Here is a 22,161-nt window from a genome sequence, read left to right as displayed (position 1 = left end):
TGGGAATGGATATAGTATACAAGGTTTCAGTAGAAATGAAGGTCAAATTCCTGGTACAGCCAGACGGTTCCCCCACCCAGAGGAGCAAGATAGCAGCAGCGGGTCTCCATCACTGGCCGGGGCTTTAAGAAAGGTTACTGTCTTCAACCTGTCTGGGCCTCCTTGTTCCTCACCTCTGAAACCCCTAATCTAGGGTTTTAAACTTTTTTTTCTTTGAAGCCCAGTAGCAGTCTGAAGGAACCCATAGTCTTTTTTAAACATGCAGGATTATAAATGTAAATAAATTACACTGATATACAGTGGTTTCCCCCCTTGGGGGCCGCAGGGTAGTCCGATGGCACAGAGACTTGCTCTGAGGAGAGCTAGGGCCAGATTCTGGCTCCCATGGGCTGTTCTGCATCTCGACACTGCTTGGGGCCTGGTGGTGTTCAACCAAGAGAAGGGGGTTCCCTCTGAGGTTGCTTTGCAAAGAGTCAAATGAACAACCCCATTTCCCCCATAATTAGCTTCCCCTCTGTCTACACTAGATCTGCTTTCCTAGCTGAAGATGAGTAGGTCTGTCTGGTGTTTGATTTCCAAAGGTGGCAGCACTGTTCTGGGCAACAGAATCCCAGGCACCTGGGTGGGGAGTGCCTGCCCTCACAGCCTGGCTTCTGTAGCCCAGTGGAGAATTTCGGAGTCAGCCTGCCTGGTCTTACCTGTGTTACTGTCTCCTCCCCAGTTGCCTTGGAGATGCACCAAGCCTGCCGAGCTTCTGTTCCCGGCCTGTGGTGGGGCCACTCTGAGGGCTGCTGGGCCTCACAGGCACATGTCTCAGGATAGGCCTGCCAGCAGATGCAAAAGAAAGTCATGTTCCTGCAGTTGACTTTTCTCCCCCCTCCTTTCGGTGTTTGGCATGAGGGTTCTGGAGGGTGGTCAGTGTTTTAAGCAATGCAGTCTTGGCTGGCTTAGGCCAAATTTTTTCTTTTCAAATAATTTAACATTGGCTAGGACAGCATCAAGTATTTGTTTAAGGTACGGAGAAGTGCAACGAGATCCAGTGTGGGGGAGTCCCTTCAGACTCCTCAGGGTGTCTTCAGTTGTCCCTCTGCTATGGGTTCTGGGGGCTGTAAGCTGCTTCTGATATGTGCGTTCAGATGGCTACAGTCAATACCTGAGCATAATTGAAGCAGTCGAATTTCAAGAATCTATTAGAAGCTGAAATTGCCTTCAGTAGACGAAGAGCCTCAGAAGGGCCTGGTTCAAATGTCCATTCTGCCTGCTGGACACACTGGCTCTCCTCTTCAGTCAGTGCCTCTAGGACATCTCATTCTCTACACTGTCCCGCTAGTCCTCTGTTTCCTTCATCTTCTCCGTGTTCTCTCTTCTACACAGGGATCCATCCATACAGACACATTTGCACATTTGTTAAGGCAAAGAAGGGAAAAAACCCAACAATATTATTCATTCATTTATTACCAAATTATATATTTGCTATGTACTTGCTATGTACTAGGCACTGTCCAGAGATGAACCGTTATCAAGACGGGCACAGTCCCTATTCCATGGAGTTTATAGTCTAGAGGGAGGAGACAGACAATGTACAAATGAGCAAATGTGCTAGAAAAGTATTGGGTGTAAATATGCTCTCCAGCTAAACGGTCTTAGGTTGTGATAGAGTTGTCACTCTACACAGGGTGAGCAGGGAATGCCTGCCACCTGGAAGACGTGACTATTGTCAGCAAGATATGGGAATTGGGGACATGGCATCAAGGCCATGGGGCGGGCAAGCACCTGTTGTGTTTAAGGCATAGAGAGAAAGCTGGAAGTGGGGTTGACAGAGGCAGGGGCCAGGTCATAAGGTGTGATGTAGTCTTTGAAGGTTTCTAAGCAAGTGAGTAAAAAAGTACCACTAAGCCAATTAAATGGACTCATAATTCCCATCAAGTGCACACATTGGGGCTTTTTTGGGGGACCTCAGCAAAGGATACCAGAAGGTAGCTGGAGCCAGCTGGAGTTTGTGTGATATTCAGCTCACTGCATGTTATTTCATCGAGACCCTTCAACAGCTCCTTGAGGAGAGCATTGTTACCATCCGTTTATCCATAAGAAAAGCAAGGTACAGAGGTGGAATAATTCACCCAGCTGGAGAGGCAGACCTGAGATTCGAACCCAGTGGGCAAGCTCCAAGCCCCCACTTCATATGCCTTCCTGGAAATGGACCCTTGGACAGCTTTTTTATTGTTGTTGTCAACTTATTTTTATTACTTATTTTTTTTAACCCACGATTTATTTATTTATTTATTTATTTATTTATTTAGTAACTCTACACCCACGGTGGGGCTCAAACTCATGACCCCATGGTCAAGAGCTGCATGCTTCTCCGACTGAGCCAGCCAGGTGCCTCATATTTCTATTTAATATGTGTGAAACATTGTTATAATTTGCATTTCTTTGAACACTATGAGATTGAACAGTTTTTCCTGTGTCTATTTTTTAAAATTGTGATAAAAATATATAACATACAATCTGTCATTTTAACCACTTTTAAGTGTACAGTTCAGCGGCACAAAGTACATTCACACTTTCTTGCAATCATCACCACCATCCATTTCTAGAACTTTTTTGTCACCTCCAAACGTGTAGCCATCAAACAAGAGCTATTCATTCCTCCTCCCCTCAGCTCCTGGTAACTTTGAATCTAATTTGTCATTATAAATTTTCCTAATCTAGACACTTCATGTAAGTACGACCACCCAATATGTATCCTTTTTGCCTGGCTTATTTGACTTAACACGCTGTCTTCAGCGTTCGTTCATGAGGCAGCAGGCATCAGAACATTATTCTTTTTTGTGGTTGAATAATGCCCCATTGTGTTTACATAGCACATTTAGTCTGTCTTTCCGTTAATGGAGTTTCCACCTGGGGCAGCTTTTCACACAGAGACAGGCCTTACAACTACTCACTCCTGTTCTGGAGATACTTCCTGAACCCTGGCAAATCTGTGTTTGTCTTGGGTCAGGAGTCACCCTCCACTGTGTGTGGTTAGGGGTGCTGCTGAGTTTCTTAAGATAACGAGCTTCAGACTGTATTTAAAAAGTTCAAGTGATGGGGAGCCCGGCTCAGTCAGTCGAGTACCTGATTCTTGATTTCAGCTCAGGTCATGATCTCAGGGTCATGAGATTAAGCCCTGCATCAGGCTCTGTGCTTAGTGGGGAGTCAGCTTGTCCCTCTCCTTCTGCTCCTCCCCTACTCACTCTCTTTCTCTCTGTCTCTAATAAATTAAAATCTTAAAAAAAAAAAAAAACAAACTCAAGAGGAATGCTATAACTGTCCTTGCGCCAACACCAACTCTAATTAGGTTCTTTCCCTGTCCGTTCCATCGATGGATAGCGTCAGAGAGCGCCACAGGAGTTATTTCATTGTTTACTTCTAAGCATGAAATCATCTGCTGTAGATGGAAATTTAGCTTATTCTTGAAATTCTCCAGAGTAGCCACACAGGAGCCCCAAGTCTGTGTGGGGGCCTGATCTATCTTCAGTGTCCTCATCTGTAAAATCACATTAAACTCTTTCTAAGGGATTATATATCCTTCCCAGAGAGGTTAAGATACTCCCTTCTAATTCTACCCTGGTCTCTTCCTTGCTACTTAGTCATTAAGCCTTCGCCTCTCTCCTCTCAACATTCCCCCACAGTAATCCCACATTACAGTGATGAGATGACAAAGCCGACTTTCAGGGTGCAAGGCCCAGGGACGCAGCTCCCTCACTTGCTGGGTTGCTATATGATGGGGGCCCCTTCCCCTCCCAGCAGCCTTTCTCTGATGCCTGGAAGTGCTAGGCGGCCTTGGGAAGTTTGATTTATGTCTTTTTGCATGAACTGCCCCCTCTCTCATCACCAGGAAATCAACGGTGCTGGCGGCTACCTGTATGCTCAGCTGCCAGCTGCCAGAGAGGAGAAAGTCCACACTGCCTCAATGTCCCCTGAGGCACTAAGCTGCTCACGGCTAGTTTTCTTTTTCAGAGTGATAAATCTGAGCAATCCAGTGCTGCAGCAGGTGCTGGAGAGGAAGAATGAGGTCCTGTGTGTCCTGACACAGAAGATAGTGACGACCCAGCAGTGCGTGATATCGGAGCACGTTCAGATTGAGGAGAAGTGTGGCGGCATGGTGGGGATCCAGACCAAGACCGTGCAGGTGTGCGTGCCCAGGGCACAGGCGTGGGCTCAGCGGGCTCTCTGGTCCCAGTCATTGTGGCCAGGGTCACGGGCTGCTTTGGGTGGTGTCTTCGTTTGTCAGGACCCTTCTGTAGTGAGCTAATAGAAATCCAACTCAAAGTGGCTTAAACGAGATATAATTTATTGGCTCCTGTAACTGAAACACTCAAGTAGTTCTGGCTTCAGTCACATTTAGATCCCAAATTTGGAAAACTGGCGTGTGCTGCCTTCCTGGGGGTGGATTCCCTCTCAGGTAGCATCCTCCCTGTGGTGCAGCAGCTCCATGCTTTCATGCCACCTGCTGCCACCCCAGGGGAAAGTGTGCTCAGGGTTGGCTCCCACCGGACCCTCCCTGGTTGCACCCATTCCTGAAGCAGACCCAGGACTAGGGCAATAGGACCAGAATGGCCACCCAGCTTGGGACAGGTGCCTTCCCAAAAGAAAATGGGGCAAAGGAGCACTGGCCATGTCAATGTTCAGGTAACTGCCGGAGCCCCTCAGAGCCAGGGGTCTCAAAATGATTACTTTGGAATCAACTGCCTCAAATCCTTTGCGAATGGAGTGATGGGAGGTAGAGAGCAGTATATGTGTCTATATACACATAGACAGATGCTTCTGGATTAAAATAGTCTTATCAGGTTAATCCCTGAGCCAGTACTAAGCTTCTGTGGAACAGGAGGCTGCCAACCCCAAACTGCTCCACAGCTTGCCCTGATGCCTGATGTCCTATTCTTAGACATTTGCTCCCTGGGGGAAATTTTGGCATTTGTTAGAGGACCTGGGAAAGTTGTATTTGGAAGGAGGTGGAGACAGAGTCTGGTGTGGAGCAGGACTCTCACTGGGGCAGTGATGAGGGAGGTGCCCGACGAGAGGTGGCTGTGGTCCGCCTTGCCAGTATTTCTGCCCATGGTGACCCTCACCACAGGCCTGGCCCCTGCCTGGGAATCCGGAGGCTGGCTGTCCTTATACAAACCAGGATCAAGTTGCTACAAGGGGTCTCTGATCTCCAGTGTTTAGGCAATGATCATCTCCCCAGGCCATCATGGGAAGAGCTCATGTTTGTAACAGTGTTGGAAGGAGAGAGCTTTAGTGTTTGACCACTTGGCATTTCCGGTAATCCTCCTCTTGTCCTTACCTCTCTTCCCTCCTTCCCTGGCTCTAGGTTTGTTTTACTGCACAGTGTGCCGTCCACAGGAGTCTGGAATGATGCCCTTTTGGGGGCTCCTCACTGTTAAGCTAGGTTCTTCCAGTCAGGCTTTGAAATTGTCCAGATTTTCATCATTGTCAAGGATGTAGGAGTGGTTACCCTAATCCTCCGTGAGGGAAGTGGGAAGTTATCTTACATACCTTCTTTATTCAGTACCATAGACCTAGCCTCACTGTCTCCCACACTCTGGAATCTCATTTTGCGTACCCACAAAAGTTTGCTCATTTACTTCTCAATATCTGCACTACATCATGAGGCCCACAAGGATTGAATCCTTACCTACTGTGCTGGCCAGCTTCTCTTTTTCACTTGGTTCCTTGGGCATTGGCTGAATGCAAAGCCCTAGGCCGGCCACAGTGGGGAGGCAGAAAGAATCCTGGGGGAGTCTGAGCATACAGGTGACTGCATGTGTTCTTATTCACAGGTGTCCGCAAAGGAGGATGGGAACATCACCAAGGATACCAACGTAGCACTGGAGATCCCAGCTTCCACCACCATCGCCTGTGGCGTCATCGAGTTGTACGTGAAACTGGATGGCCAATTTGGTGAGTGCTGCCTCCCGCTCTGGGTATTAGAGGAAGGAGATGGGAAGTGTGGGGGTGTCCCATGACAAGTGAGGCAGGTGGGGTGCGTTGGGAGGGCATCAGTGTGGGTGAACTTTCACCAGCGTGGCACAGGGTCTGCAACGTGGTCTCTGCTGTCAGACAGACTGGGTATCAGTGCTGGTGCCTTGGAGTCCTAGGAGGCCTCAAGCAAGTTGTGGATGAGCCTTAACCCCCCATCTCTGGAAGGGGAAAGACATTCCCTCACAAGCCACAGTCAGGATTAAAGGGAATGAGCACATGAAGTACCTGGCACAGTGGTTGTTTATTAAGTCACGCTGTCTGCGTCAGCCCTTAATCATACTGTCAGCAGCAGCATCTCACCTTCCTTCCCCAACCAATATGAAGCCAAAAACACAGTACTTGACCTTGCTCTGCTGATCACCAGTGTTCAGAGCTGGGAGATCCTGGTCATTGCATCATTTGAAGAACATGAGGGCTTTAGCTTCGCTCCTGTCTGCTGATCTTAGATGCTCATGGCCCTTCCCTCATGCTCAGCCTGAGAAGAGGTTGTGTTGAGCCCACGAAAATTGTTGACCACTTCTGGGGGACATGAATGAATAAATGTAACATAATGATTGACTTTTTAAGGTATGGTAATGTCATAGTTATGTTTATAAAGAAGACTCTATGTTTTTAGAGATTTATACTGAAGTCTTCACAGATGAAATGGTAACACGTTTGTGTTTTGATTCAGAAATAATCTGGGTGGTGTAAGGAGTGGGTGCATGGGGTCCGCAGAGGGAGAGAACAATCACTGAAGCTGGTCGGTGGGTACGTGGGGGTTCATTATACTACTCTAGTCTTGTGCCATTTCACATCTTCCATAATGAAAGAGTTTTAGGGACGCCTGGGTGGCTCAGTGGTTGAGTGTCTGCCTTTGGCTCAGGGCATGATCCCGATCCTGGGATCAAGTCCCCCATCAGGCTCCCCTCAAGGAGCCTACTTCTCCCTCTGCCTATGTCTTTGCCTCTCTCGGTCTGTCATGAATAAATAAAATCTAAAAAAAAAAAGTTTCAAAAAGTGTGCCATAATAGACCATTTACGTATCCATTGCAGTCTCCTGCTTTTCTCCCATTTGTTCTCTGTAAGATTAGGGAGGAAGAAGATCCCCAGGAGTCAGCCTTTTATGTGTACTTGGCCCACTCGAGGTAACATGCCATTGAGCTACAACTACAGGCACTCAGAACGTGCACCGTCCCTACAGTCACACGCTCCTGGGAGTGTAGGAGCCAAAGAAGACACATGGGAGGCAGGGGAGGCAGTGGCAGAGACCCCACTCCCTCTTTCATTTCACACATGGAACAGCCTCCATTCCAGGGAGGTGACCAAGGGTGAGGGGGTTAGTTTTAAGAAGCTGCTCTAGAGAGGTTAGTCAGGGGCACATGAAATGCCAGGAACACCCAGAATCATGACATACAGGCTTTTGCTTGGCCTGGTTCCAAATTTGTGTCCTCGCTGGCATTTTTATTATTTTACTCTCTTTGGAAGACTTTGTCTACTGAACAAACTGCGTTAAGATGATTAAGTTGTCCCTCTTGTTTTTGCTGTCGGCATGTTGCTCCATGCACTTACAGGACTCCAGCCTAAAGCGTTGGGGCCTGGCTATCCTGCACTTTCATAAGCATCTTGAAAGCTTGGCCCGACCCTGTGGCTGCCCGTGAGTGCTCTGAGGACCTTTGGACTAGGCCGCCTCTCTAGTCTGTCTCTCTGAGGAGGTCCTGCCCTGCTTTCAGCCCCGTTGGGGCACCTGTTGCTCTCCTGGGAAGCCTCCCTGTTCTCCAACAGGGTTGGAAACACCTAGCCTCGGCTGGTGTGGCTCTCTCGTTTGCATTTCAATGTCAAGCCTTTTAGCTTGGCTGGCTTCTGCCTTCTGTGAAATAAACTTCTCTTTGTGCTGTGGAGAGGTGCCCAGGGGGAATTCTGGGGCCCTCTCCGCTCAATTCGCTCACTTCGCATGCCCTGACCCAGGAAGCCCTGCTCCGTGGCTCTTTCCCACTGACAACTACCAAGCCTGTGCAGCCTGGCGGACAGGCTGACATTGTATGTGACTTGCTGCCTGATTTTTTTTTTAAAGACTTTATTTTTTTCATTCATGAGAAACACAGAGAGAGAGAGAGAGGCAGAGACACAGGCAGAGGGAGAAGCAGGCCCCATGCAGGGAGCCTGGTGTGGGACTCGATCCTGGGTCTCCAGGATCACGCCCTGGGCCAAAGGCAGGGGCTAAACCGCTGAACCACCCAGGGATCCCCACACTGCCTGATTTTTAAGCCAGTTCTGCGATTTTTCCTTTTTGCCATCTGTGTTTTCTGTTGCTCTTGCCACAGAGTACTCTGATCTGGCTTCATAAACAGACGTGCAGGGGCCAGAGGGGGCCCTTAAGAGGCTGCCTTCCCGCCTTCTGGGAGGATCCTGTGTGTCCTCTGAAACTCTAAGCAGGCGCTGACTCCCTTTGTATCCCTGGGGGGAGGCACCTGTGCAGCCTGTCCTCACCAAGAGATTCTCTCGGCCGTGCCCCCCTCCTCACCAACAGCCCCTCCCTTGCATAGCCAATCAGAAGCATCTTTTTATGGTCTCGAACTTTAGCCTTGTGCTTTGTATAATTAGGGATAAGGCCAGTGTCCTTTCCGCGTGTACCCCTGATTGGAGCCCCGTGGCTAGGAGCCCGCGCTCCCCGCCCTGCCTGCCCTGCCTGCGTCTGTGCACCTCAGCAGGTGTGCTGGCCCTGACGGCATCTGCCTACTGAGTCCTGCCACACACTCTTTTTTTTTAAATTTTTTTTTTTTTCTGCCGCACACTCTTAATTGGCTCCCCTGCTTCTCAGAATTTTCCCCATCTGTTCCGTTCTAGCACTGTAGCCACTGTGATTATTTAAAAATAAAAATGTGGTCAATTCACACACCTGCTTAAACACCCTTCGGAGGCTCCCTGTGTCCCAAGATAAAGCTTGCCCAGCATTTGTCCCGCCTTCCTTCTAATCTCCAGATGCCGCTGCTCTAGCCAAGACCCTGTTCTTGGTCTTACCCGGAGTTCCAGGACTACCTGCATGCTCTCTGCCTCTTCGCCTTGCTAATTCCTACCAAAACTTTAGGGGGTTCCTTAGACACTGCTTTATCCAAGAATCCTTTTCTAGTTCTCTCTCTGCATTTGCCACTGTGGCTTCAGGGACCTGACCACCTCCTCCAACAGCACTTGTGACCTCTGTCCCCACTTACACTTATTGTCCAGGCCTGGACTGTAGTCCTTTTGTGTCACTGGCCCCTAGCACAGTGCCTGACACTGAAAAGAATGAAAGAACTGGCAGTGTCTTCAGGGGCCTGTGCATGTATATGGGCAAGAGTGGTGCTGGTGCCAGACTCCTGAAATACCAGTTGGGGGCCCTGTGCAGTTCTCGGCAGGACTTGAGACTATGTTAATAGTCATGGTGGCTGCTCTGGGGGAGCAAAGGTATTACCTCAGGGCTGGTTCACGTTGATCTGCCTCAGTGCCTGGTGGAAAGGGCAAAGCCAGCCACGGGTGCCCTGGATGCCCAGTGAGTGTGGGTCATAGGTGAGTAAATGAAGGGTTGTTTCATTGGTCTTTAGATAGCTATTCGATCGTTTACATCATTAGTGCCTACAAGCAAGTAAAAATATGTGCTAATCCTCATGCCTTCCACATTTTTATTCCATAGCCTGTGCTTAAGTACACAAATCATTAAATAGAAGTATAAATAGAACCCCAATTCACGAGTTCTCTTGCTGTTTTGGCTTATTAAGGACATAATAACTATTGCATAATAATTGTTACCTTTTGGATTTTTAAATATGGAAGTATTTAAGGAAACATTTTATTTTTTTATATTATTATAGAAAAATTTCATACATGTTCAAAAGGAGAGATAATAATATAATGAACTCCCGTGTACCTACCATCCAGCTTTAATAACTAGGGTGATTCATATTTCATCTATAACTTTACCACCTCACCCATTTCACTTAGTTATTTCGAAACAAATCCTAGGCATTATATTGCTCGGTCTATAAATAGTTCAGTATATCTAAAGATAAGGCTTTTTAAAAAAGACTAGTTTTGCCTTCATATAGATTCATGGAGAACATCTTCATCTGTGTCCAGCTTTTTTCACTTGACCTGTTTGTAAGATTCATTCATACAACTGCTAAAGTCAGAAGTTCATTTTTTTATTGCGTATTATTTACTAATGAAGAAAAGTTAGTATTTTAAAAATACAACCACACACCACTTGTATACTTAAATATATTGTCAATAATACTTTAATATTATCAGTTCAGTCAAGTCAAATTAATCAAATTTCTTTTTTTTTTTTTTTTTTTTTGTTTCATACATTGTGAGTTGTGTAAGATTTGGTTTTGTTAAAAGGAAACCCCAGGCACCAAATGGTGTCACTTCAGAATTTATTTAGTTGAATTTTTGTTATTTAATAGTTTGTTCAAATCAGGCTAAGGGAATACTTAATGTTTGAAAGATTGCTTCCTACCTCTTCAGAGAGGACACACTGGAGAGCTTTATGTTGAGAACAACCATTTCTCCTTAATTTGTAGGAAGGGGCTGAGTTTTCATCAAATAGCATAACGTGTAGGAAGTGGGTTTATGGGGTCAAAGAGTGCATGTGTTCCCCACCCCTGTCCCCTGTTAGGTAAATCTGGGTCTGAGGTGTGCCAGCAAGGCCCAGTTAACCCTGTGCCGGCTTGTCCTTTTCTCCCACATTACAGAATTATGCCTCCTACAAGGGAAGCATGGTGGCTTTGAACTCAAGAGAAGTGACTCTGTCTTCCTGGACCATCTGCCCTTTCGAGAGTTTGCATACGGGGACATGCCAGATGCTGGGCTGGGATCATCTGCCCTGGATGGGCCGTTGGATGTTTTAAAACAAGGTATTGCCTGCAGGGTGAGGTGTAGTGAGCTGATGGCTACTCGAGCACTGCGGTGCAAGAGGTGATGTGGCCTTCATGAGCCATGACTCCTTAGAGATGTGATAGAGAACATTTGAGAACCGAGAGGACAGTGCCTCCAAGTTGGACCTCATGCACTCAGCAGGACTCACCTCAGTGGCATCTCAGGGAACCTCACGTCTTAGGTGCCATGTTTTGAGGAAGAGATAGATGACTGAGGAATGAGAGGGCATTTTCTTTCATTTCAACCATAGAAGCCTTGCTGACTATTAAAAAATAATTGGTCAGCAACAGAGAGAGAACCCAAAATTTGCATCTGTTTCATTATATTCCAGCCTTCACTGCCAACACAGGCAAGGCTTTGTCAGCCTTACAGAACGCTTTCTTGGGGGCTCTTTATGCACATGGCTTGAAGCCCTGCGGTGCCATGGTGTGACTTACCTGCAGCAACTCCTTTTATTCCCCATGGTATTTTGTGTTTTAAAAAGTTGGCTTTTCTTGTGGTGGCATGGGCAGGGTGTGGAGTGCAGTATACGGCAGAAGAGGAAATGGGCAAGGAAAAGGTGAAACACAGAATCGGTAGGAGCTAAGAGCTAGTTCAGAATATGGTCTGGCTGGCAGGATAAGAAGATTCTCACCTAGGGGTCCTCAGTGAGTCCCAAACCAGAAGATGCTTCTGTTTCTGTAACAAAAATGGTAGTGTTGGAAGAAATGGCAGGGAAAGCCCAGTCTTTCACATCTTATGCAGGGCCACAGGCCTTTCTTCTGCTTCCTTGAGATTGATGATTGAGCACAACTTCCAGCTGCTGTTTAAGCACTGCTGTGGGTTAGAAACACAGCAGAGCGGCCCTCTAGCCTTAAACTGTGCTACAGGGAAGTGACACGATAGTTTGTGGGCTGCAGCTTCTTTATAATTTCTTTTCCCACCAGTCCACCCTGTCAGTTGGCCGTCCTAGTCAGCCTGGGGTGGAGTGGGATGGCTGGGTCTGTGAAGCAGAAATAGGGTGGGGGGCCAGCAAGCCTTTGTGCTCTCAGACCCTAGACCAACAAGGAATGCTCTTCTCTCCAGGCTGAGGTGGCATTCCCTAGCTGTGTTCATAGGGAAATATTTGAATATGTCAGTGACTGATGTGACCCGTTCTCTCCATGGGGCTGACAACTGTGTGCTGGAATTTGCCATCAGCAGAGGTGTAGCATGCTATGTATTAGTATGCATCCCTGCATGTGAAAGCTGTGGTTTATCAAACCTTGCCTTTAAATCCCCACTGGGCTTAATTTACTAGAAGTGTTTCAATGTCTTAAAAAAAATATATTTTAAGGAGAGAGCCTCAAGCATCCTGCAGAGGATGTGCATAACCAGGCCGGGTGGGCCGGTGTGCCCGTCCTCCAGAATGGATGAAGAATAATGAGTGGGAAAAGTGGAGTGGCTGTGTTTGCCATGAAGATAGGGTGCCAGCATTTGAGAAGCAAGCATTAAATATTAAAAGATAAAAATCTGCATGGTATTAGAAGAAAGGACATAAGAAATACTGGACTTTGGAATTCGTGTAGCTGTGAAGCCCTGTAAAAGTACTGACTTGATGTTTTAGTAATTCAGCCTTGATAATTTACTTCTATAGAAATTATGCTAAAGAGGAGTCTAAATAATTGATTAGACTTTTCCAGAAAATAGACTTAATGTTTAGTGACTCATCAGAAAAAAAGAGTGAAGTCTGAAACAAATCTGGGCAGCCCTCTTTATTTTCTCTTTCCGTCCCCGTTTTTTCTTCTTAAAGTAGTTTGACTGGTTATTGAAAAACATGCAGGGTGGTCACTAACTCCGTGTCTAACTTGAGCTCCATGACTGGCCGTGCTCCTGAAGTGTCTGTGAAAGAACTGAGGACAATGACTATAAAAAAAAGCAGGGATCCCTGGGTGACGCAGCGGTTTGGCGCCTGTCTTTGGCTCAGGGCGTGATCCTGGAGACCCGGGGTCGAATCCCACGTCAGGCTCCCGGTGCATGGAGCCTGCTTCTCCCTCTGCCTGTGTCTCTGCCTCTCTCTCTCTGACTATCGTAAATAAAATAAATAAATAAAATAAAAAAAAAATTAAAAAAAAAAAAGCAAAGTCTGCTGTCCCTTGTTCTGAGACAGCACAGTAGTCATGATGCCATGTGTGCTCTGCTGTTTTCATAGCAACTGTGCTCTTGGAGAAGAATTTCCACCCCTTTGTGGAGCTGCCCGAACAGCAACAGACAGCGCTGAGCGACATCCTCCAGGCGGTCCTGTTTGATGAAGAATTACTTGTGGTCCTGGAACAAGTGGTAAGACCAAAGATATTTTGAGGCAGAGCATCTCCACCTGGGATTTTGGGAGATGTGGACAGGTGAGACCTCTTGAGATAAGGCTGTGAGCTGGGATAAAATTCTATTTACAATTTCCCCACCTCCTTTAAATCTTAAAGCCTCCTTTTTTTTATTTTTTATTTTTTACTCCCAGGTCCTTAGTTTTCTGACTGAAGAAAAGTGGCTGATGTCAGGAATCAAATGGTAGATTGGTTCCCTAGGGTTGTTGTAACAATTTACTAGAAACTCCGTGGCTTAGGACAATGGAAATTTATTCTCTTAGAGTTCTGGAGGCCAGGAGTCTGGAGCTGAGGTGTCAGCAGGGCCATGCTTCTCAACCACAGGCTTTAGGGGACAGCCCTTCCTCACCTCTTTCATCTTCTGGTGGCTCCTGATGCTCCTTGCCTTGTGGCCACACTGATCCAGTCTGTCTTCCCAGTGTCATCTCCTTTTCTGTCTCTTAAAGGACACTCATCATTGGCATACAGGGCCCATTCCCATCCAGAAGTATCTCATCTTGAGATCCTTACCTTAATTATATCCGCAAAGACTCTTATTCCAGATAAGGTCATACTCTGAAATTTGGAGGGGGGGGGGGGGGATTATTCAACCCCACTACAAGGAGGCTGTCTGGTAGAGTCCAGTAAGTAAATTTATTCTATTTAGAATAGATTAAAAAGCAGGCCTTTGTGTTTTTCTGTTTTGTAGCAAAAGGGTTTTCTGGGGAGGTTGAGTTCCTTAACTAGTAGTCGTACAAATGGTGAAGGACATGCTAGCTGTCAACCTGCCAGACTTTGTATTCTTTGCTAAGGGGGCTGGGGCACTATTAAGATGATTTAGATGAGAGTTTTTCCTTTGTTTTTTTCCCCCCCATTATTCAGAGTTTTTGAACTCTGATTTTCTGATTCAATGCTTTATGGTTTCCAGGAGAGTATTCATGTTATTTTTCCCTCTTGAAACTGGATTGTGCCAAAAGAGCTTAGCTGCCAGTGATGGAACCTGCAATTGTTGTAATAGCCCAACAGTCCAGGACACCTGGGTGTTCTGGAGGATGCTAAGCTCACAGGACAGTGTGTTAACTCCAGGGTGAACACAAATGTTTCAAAAAACCAACTGATTTATACTTCCTAAAGTAGCTCCTTCCAAGAGGGAAATCTCAGACCAGTACCCTTTAAAAAGAATGTCAGTTGCCCTGTCAGGTGTGGGAGAAGCAAGCTGCCCAGCTGGTGGGGGCCAGTGGGCTCATCTGTGAACGCACCTGATGTGTAAGTTACAATGGAGAAGAGCTCCCTAGGTGGTACTGAGCTGGCCAAAGTGACCCTCACTGGCAGGGCCACCTACCTCCCAGCGGGCCCAATGTGGATGGATGAGGCTGCCTTGGGCCCAGCTGGGAATGTGGCTGGGGGCTGCTGGTGTGCCAAGTTTAAAGCTGCAGAACCGTGATGGGACAATGCTTTTATGTTCCCCTCCTTAGTTCTGCATGTAGTCACCTGTTCCTGGTCCCTGGTCCAACCTGACTTGTCCTGGAAGGTTCTATCCGTAGTTCCTGCATCCCTTTTCCCTTCTCTGTGAAAGAATAGTACCAGGCAAGGCTGTTTACTCTCTCCTTATGAGAGACTAGTAATTTCAAAACAGAAAAGAATGTAGGGTTTTGCTTTAGTTGGGAGACGGTGGAAGGGTAAGCAGTTGTGTGTCATGGGGCAGAGGCTTAGCTTGGCCTTTGGCTTTAATGTATGTCTTTTTTCTCCTCCTCCTGCAGTGTGACGATGTGGTCAGAGGTCTGTCGCCCCCACTGGCAATACCGGGGGAGCTGAAGCCCCCACAGCAGCAGGACCTCATGGCTTTCCTGAGCTTGGTGGGCTACAGAGTACAGGGCGGGTGTCCAGACCAGGAGGATGCAATCAGCAACCAGAAGCTCTTTTCTGCGGCCCACTTTTTGGTCAGTGCACTAGCAGGTACGGAAAAAGAAAGAAATGCTGTTATTGCTTTGAAATTGCTTTGCTTATTATTGTGGAAGATTTGGTACGTGTAGTTCCCTCCCTTTCAGCAGTACAGGGAGGATAAGAGGAAGGCTGAGCAAGCTTATGATTGTCACGAAAAGTCTAGACACCAGCTTCCTCTGCTCTCTGAGAGCATCTCTCTCTCCCTCCAGGGAGGGCTGTCTGCCGGCAGGAAGACAAACACAGCTTCAAACACAGCCTTATGACCTTATGATTCACACTTAAGCCCTGACACTGCTGTGGGGCCGTGGCTTTCATTGGCAACTGCTCTCTCCTCTAATGCTTTGGTACTTCTGATCCTCTCTGCAAACTTCTTGGCCACTTTGTGGCCATTTGGGGAAGGAGACTGTGGAAAGCATCCTGCTGCACTAGGATACTGGGCCCAGCCGCAACCCAGCTTCTCTACTGGTTTCCCGGGGCGTGGCCATGAAGTTATCACCTAGCAGTGGACCCCGCCCTGCCACTCCTCTACCACGGCCACCCAGAATTCACCATACCAGCGGGTCTGGGGTATCAGAAGGTAGCCATTCTGTGTGGGCTTTCAGTTCCTTCTTGGAAAGGCAAGACCTGGCACATCAGCCCAGTGTCCTTGTCCCCACAACTTCCCTTCATGGTGGTTACTTGAGGTTTTGAGGTCATGATGCGTTCACAGTTCCTTCCCAGCACTATAGAGAAAGAGGCCAAGGAGATCTTCAGTTTTCAAAAAGTTAATCAGAGAGGATCCCTCTTCCAGCTCTACATGCTGATGAATGCACGCTCTTGTGCTAAATCACGGATAAAAGTTGTAGCTGGGATAGGACATAAGATAGAGGCCTGTGGAAAACCAATGGAGGTGTCCCCCCCGCCCCCAACCCGTTCCATGTTAACATCAGTGTACTAGGATCTTTATTTTTTTATTTTTATTTTTTTTTTTTAGGATCTTTAAATATAGTCTATCAGGGGCTAATCCACTGGCTAGAGTTTTCCAGCTTGTGTGAAGGGTCTTTTCTTCACATACCCTATTACTTATTGAAATACTTCTGTCAATAGGCTAGTTCAGTAATATGAAATATGCAGTATGTGTCTGACATCATGAATGCATGAGTCTCCTGCTCCTTGAAACCTGGACACAGGTTCAAATTCTCTTGCAACCTTGCAGATAGGGAGTCACTGGGAATTAACAAATAACCTGAGACTCATTTGCTATTTCTGAGCTGGAAACTTGGAGGTAGTGAAATCTTCAAATGCAGCTGAAAATATCCAGTCAGTTTCTGAACCAACAATGCCCTTTTGCATCTCTCAGAATTGATATCTCATTTACATGTCAGTCACTGCACAGGGCAGATCAGCTCCTTCATTGTAAAGCTCTTCCATTAGTGCTCCTGCTAATCCTCGGCCCTTCTGAGTTGACCTTTCCCTCTTATGAAAACAGTCTTCTCTCTTTAGAACCTAGGGAAAATGCTGGAACAAAGAGCAGCTTTCTAAATAATAACACCAGTTACTACTAGCTTTACAGTGCCTAACTTTAAAAAAATTGAGATAAAATAGATATACAACATCATTAGTTTTGGGAGTATCACATGATTCCTTATTTGTATACATTGCAAAACAATCATAACATGTCTAGTTAATATCTATCACAGATTTGTACAGTTACAAATCTTTCTTAGAATTTTTTTTCTTATGAGAATTTTTAACATTTACTCTTAGCTTTCAAATATACAATACAGTATTGTTAACTACAGAAATCATGCTGTACATTACATGTTCATGATTTACTTTTTTTAATAGCTGGAAGTTAGCACTTTTAACCACATTCATCCATTTCCATCCTTCCCTCCCCATTGCCCTCTGCTTTTGGCAACCCTCAATCTGTTGTTTATGTCCATGAGCTTGCTTGTTCATTCATTTTCTTTCTTCTCTTTTCTTTTCTTTTCTTTTCTTTTCTTTTCTTTTCTTTTCTTTTCTTTTTTCTTTCTTTCTTTCTTTCTTTCTTTCTTTCTTTCTTTCTTTCTTTCTTTCTTCTTTCTTTCTTTCTCTTTTCTTTCTTTTCTCTTTCTTACTCTTTTTCTCTCTCTTTCTTTTTCTCCCTCTTTCTTTCCATATAAGTAACATCATATGTTTGTTGTTGTTCCCTGACTTCTTTCACTTAGCATAGTGTCCTCAGGGTCCATCCATGTTGTCAAAATAACAAGATTTCCTTCTTTCCTTCCTTTTTCATGGCTGAATAGTATTCCATTGTGTATACATACCACATTTTCTTTATCCATTCACGCATCAATGGACACTTAGGTTGCTAACATATCTTAGTTATTTTAAGTAATGCTGCAGTGAACGTGGAGGTGCTTATCTATTTTTCTCCAGTTAGTGTTTTTATTTTCTTCAGATAATTACCCAGAAGTGGAATTGCTAGATCATATGGCAGTTCCAGTTTTAATTTTTTGAGGAACTTCCATACTGTTTTCCACAGTGGCCGCACCAATTTACATTTCTACCAACAGTGCACAAGGATTCCCTTTTCTCCAGATCCTCACCAACATTTGTTATTTCTTGCCTTTTTGAAAAATAGCCATTCTAACAGGTATGAAGTAATATCTTATTGTGATTATAATTTGCATTTCTCTGATAATTAGGAACATTGAGCACCTTTTTATGTACCTTTTGGCCACTTATTAGTCGTCTTTGGAAGAATGTCTCTTCAGATCCTCTGCCCATTTCAATCAGATGTGTGTGTGTTTTTTTCCTTTTGCTTTTGAATTGTAGGAGTCCTTTTATATTTTGGTTATTAACACCTTATCAGAATTATCTTTTTGTAAATATTTTTTTTCCATTCAGTAGGTTGCCATTTGATTTTGTTGATGGTTTTCTTTGCTGTGCAGAATTTCCTTAGTTTGATGTAGCCCTACTCAGTTCTGGTTTTGTTACCTTTGGTGTTGGTGGATGATTTTTTTGGATTTGACACCAAACGCAGTCTCAAGGAACTTATTACCTTTGTTGATTTCTTTTAGGAGTTTTATGGTGTTCAGATCTTTGAACCATTTCAAGTTAATTTTTGTGTATGGTGTAAAATAGTGATCCAATTTCATTCCTTTGGTGTAGCTGCTCAATTTTCCCAGTGCCACTTACTAAAGAGATTGTCCTCTCCTGATTGTACATTTCTGGCTTCTTCTCATAAATTAATGGGCCAAATAGGTTTATATCCTGGGCTCTCTATTCTGTTCCATTAATCTATATGTCTGTTTTTATGCCAATACTGTACTGTTTTGATCAGTACAGCTTTGATAATATAGTTTGAAATAAGACAGTATGATCCCTCCAGCTTTGTTCATCTTTCTCAAGATTGCCTTGCTTATTTGGAGTCTTTTGTGGTTCTATACAAATCTTAGAATTGTTTGCTCTATTTCTGTGAAAAATGCCTTTGGAGTTTGGTAGAGATTACATCCAATCTGTACATTGCTTTGGGTAGTATGGACATTTTAACAATATTCTTCCAATTCACAAGCACAGATTATCTTTCCATTATTTGTGTCTTCAGTTTCTTTCATCAGTGTCCTCTAGATTTCAGTGTATAGGTCTTTCACCTCCTTGGTTAAATTTATTCCTAGGTATTTTATTCTTTTTGATGTAATTATAAATGGATTTCTCATTCATTAGTGTGTAGAAACACAAGAGTTTTGTATCATGGTTTTGTATGTTGTAACTTTTCTAAATTGTTCTAACAGTTTTTTGGGGGGAGAGTCTTTATTTTCTATACATAGTATCATGTCATCTGTAAATAGTGATGGTCTTACCTTTTCCTTTCCAATTCGGAAGTGTTTTATTTCCTTTTCTTGCCTAATTGCTCTAGCTAGGATTTTCAATACTATATTGAATAAAAGTGGTGAGAGTGGAATCCTTGTCTTGTTTCTGATCTTAGAGGAAAAGCATTCTGCTTTTCATTATTAAGTATGATGTTAGCTATAAGCTTGTCATATTTGGCCTTTTTATTTTGAGATACATTGCTTCTATACTTTATTGACAGGTTTTTATTTATCATAAATGGATGCTGAATTTTATCAAATGCTTTTTCTGTATCTTTTGAGACAATCATATGATTTTTATCCTTAATATTTTTAATGTGGTATATCATGTTGATTGATTGTGGAAGTTTAGCCATCCTTACATCCCTGGAATAAATCCCATTTGATCATGGTGTATGAGTCTTTTAATGTACTGTTAAAATCAGTTTGTGAATATTTTGTTGAGGACTTTTGCATCTATGTTCATCAGTGATATTGGTCTATAATTTTCGTGTGGCCTCCTTGTCTGGTTTTGCTATCATGGTAATACTGGCTTTGAAAAAGGCATTCCAAGAGTTTGAAAAGGATTGGTATTTATTTTCCTTTAAATTGTATTAATTTTTATTTTTTAAGCAGGCTTTATGCCCAGTGTGGGGCTTGAACTCATGACCCTGAGATCAAGACCTGTGCTCTACCAACTGAGATAGCAAGGTGCCCCAGTGTTAACTTTTATTTTTATTAAAAATTTTTTTTAAAGATTTTATTTATTCACTCATGAGAGACACAGGGAGAGAGGCAGACACACAGGCAGATGGAGGAGCAGGCTTCCCGCAAGGAGCCTGATGTGAGACTTGATCCCAGGAACCTGGGATCACGATCTGAGCCAAAGGTAGACACTCAACCACTGAGCCACTTAGGCATCCCTTAATTTTTCTTTAAATGATTCACAGAATTCACCTGTGAAGCCATCTGGTCTTGGACGTTTGTTAGGAGATTTTTGGTTACTGATTCAATATCCTTACTTATAATCAGTCTGTTCAGATTTTCTATTTCTTCCTGATTCTGTCTTGGTAGGTTGTATATTTGTAGGAATTCATCCATTTATTCTAGGTTGTCCAATTTGTTGGTGTAGAGTTGTTCATCTGTTTTCATGACCTTCGAATGGCTTGCATATCTATAATTTTTCCTTCATTTTGTATTCATTAACTAATATATTGTTTGTAATTAGAATCAGTTCAAGAAATGCAAGATTGGACGGGATGAGCACTGGGTGTTATTCTGTATGTTGACAAAACACCAAAACACCAATAAAAAATAAATTTATTTAAAAAAAAAAAGAAATGCAAGATTAAAATACAAAGGAAAAGTTGCTGAATCATGTTTATCCATAGCAATTCTTGATGTACTGGAGTTGGTTTCTCAAGATCCTTTGTATTTGCTATCAGTTGTAATTTCTCTTTCATTTCTGATTTTATTTACTTGTCTTCTATATCTTGGTGAGTGTAGCTAAAGGTTTATCAATTTTATCTTTTCAAAAAACCAGCTCTTAATTGTATTGGTCTTTCTAGTCTCTATTTCATTTATTTCCACTATGCTCTTTTGTTATTTCCTTCTACTAAATTTGGGCTAAGTTTATTTTTCTCTTCCTAGTTCTTTCAGCTACAAAGTTAGGTTGTGTATTTGAGATTTTTCATATTTCTTAAGGGCAATTATTGCCATGAGCTTCCTTCTTAGAACTGCCTTTACTGCATCTAATTAGTAAGTTTCAGTATGTTGTATTTCCATTTGTCTCAAGGTACCTTTTGATTTCTCTTTTGATTTCTTATTTCACACATTGATCATTGAGTAGTTTTAATGTCTACACATTTGTGACTTTTCTACTTTTCTTCTGTTAATTGATTTTAGTTTTACAGCACTGAAATCCTATTAAGCATCTTTTCCAATCACAGTCTTCTTAAATTTATTAAGACTTTGTGGACTAACCTATGATCTATCTCAGGGAATATTCTGTATATATCTGTTAAGGCCATCTTAGTGTGTTGTTTAAGGCTGATGTTTCCCCTGATGATATTCCCCTGATGATATGGATGATATATCCCTGGTAAGTATTAAATTCTCTATTTCCTATTGTGTATTTCTCTCTTTAGGTCTGTTAGTATTTGCTTTATATATTTAGGTGCTTCTACACTGGATGCATAAATGTGTTATATTCTATTGTACTGTCTTTTTCCCACTGATCTATTTATCATCATATAATGTACTTCTTTGTCTTATTACAGTCTTTGTTTTAAAGTCTATTTTAAATTTAGCTATTCTTGCTTTCTTTTGGTTTCCATTTAGATGGAATACCTTTTACCAACTTCAGTCTGTGTCTTGACATCTTAAGTTTGTCTCTTGTGGGCAACATATAGATCTTTTATTTTTTTTCCCATTCAGCCACTCTATGTCTTTTGACTGGAAACTTTAGTCCATTTATATTTAAAGTAATTATTAATAGTAATACGTATGTACTTATTGCCATTAAAATTTGTCTTGTGGTTGTTTTGTAGTTTTTGTTCCTTTCTTCTCTTGCTCTCTTTTTGTGATTTGATGATTTTCTGTAGTTGTATGCTTAGATTCCATTCTCTGTGTATCTACTATAGGTTGTTGCTTTGTAGTTACCATGATGCTTACATGTATCCACTTATTTTTATAAGTTTTTTAAAATTTTTTTCTATTTTACTTATTTTTTCAAGATTTTATTGATTTAGAGAGACAGCATGAGTGGAGGGGTAGGGCAGAGAGAGAGGCAGAAGCAGACTCCTCACTGAGCAGGGAGCACAAGGCGGGGCTTGATTCTGGGGCTCTGGGATCATGACCTGAGCAGAACCAGGTCATTTAACTGACTGAGCCAACTAGGCACGCCTATAATAGTCTATTTTAAGTTGGTAACCGTGAGAGTTCAAATGCATTCTCAAGCCTTAAATTTTTACTACCTCCTCCTCCATGTTTTAAGGTTTTGATGTCACAGTTTATATCTTGTGTATCCCTCAACAAATTATTGTGTAGTATTTTTCTACTATTTAGAATTAAAATTTTGTTCTTTTATTAACTTTTAAATTTTAATTCCATTATAGTTAACATAATTTTAATTCCTTATAGTTAACATACATTTTTATATTAGC

The 22,161-nt window shown here is 43.5% G+C and overlaps 1 protein-coding gene across 1 annotated transcript in view; it reads left to right on the top strand.

Moving 5' to 3' along the window:
- GSDME (gasdermin E) overlaps positions 1-22,161 on the top strand; it is a 70,360-nt gene that overhangs the window by 35,187 nt on the left and 13,012 nt on the right. The window contains exons 4-8 of the mRNA XM_072764569.1: positions 4,003-4,174; positions 5,826-5,946; positions 10,737-10,898; positions 13,091-13,218; positions 14,999-15,194. Coding sequence (XP_072620670.1) covers positions 4,003-4,174; positions 5,826-5,946; positions 10,737-10,898; positions 13,091-13,218; positions 14,999-15,194 — 779 coding nt within the window. The remainder of the gene's footprint in view (positions 1-4,002; positions 4,175-5,825; positions 5,947-10,736; positions 10,899-13,090; positions 13,219-14,998; positions 15,195-22,161) is intronic.

Source organism: Vulpes vulpes, chromosome 7 (genome assembly GCF_048418805.1).
Source record: "Vulpes vulpes isolate BD-2025 chromosome 7, VulVul3, whole genome shotgun sequence".
NCBI classification, from domain to species: Eukaryota; Metazoa; Chordata; class Mammalia; order Carnivora; family Canidae; genus Vulpes; species Vulpes vulpes.
Note: the sequence above shows the minus strand (reverse complement) of the source record. Positions and strands in the feature narration are given on the sequence as shown.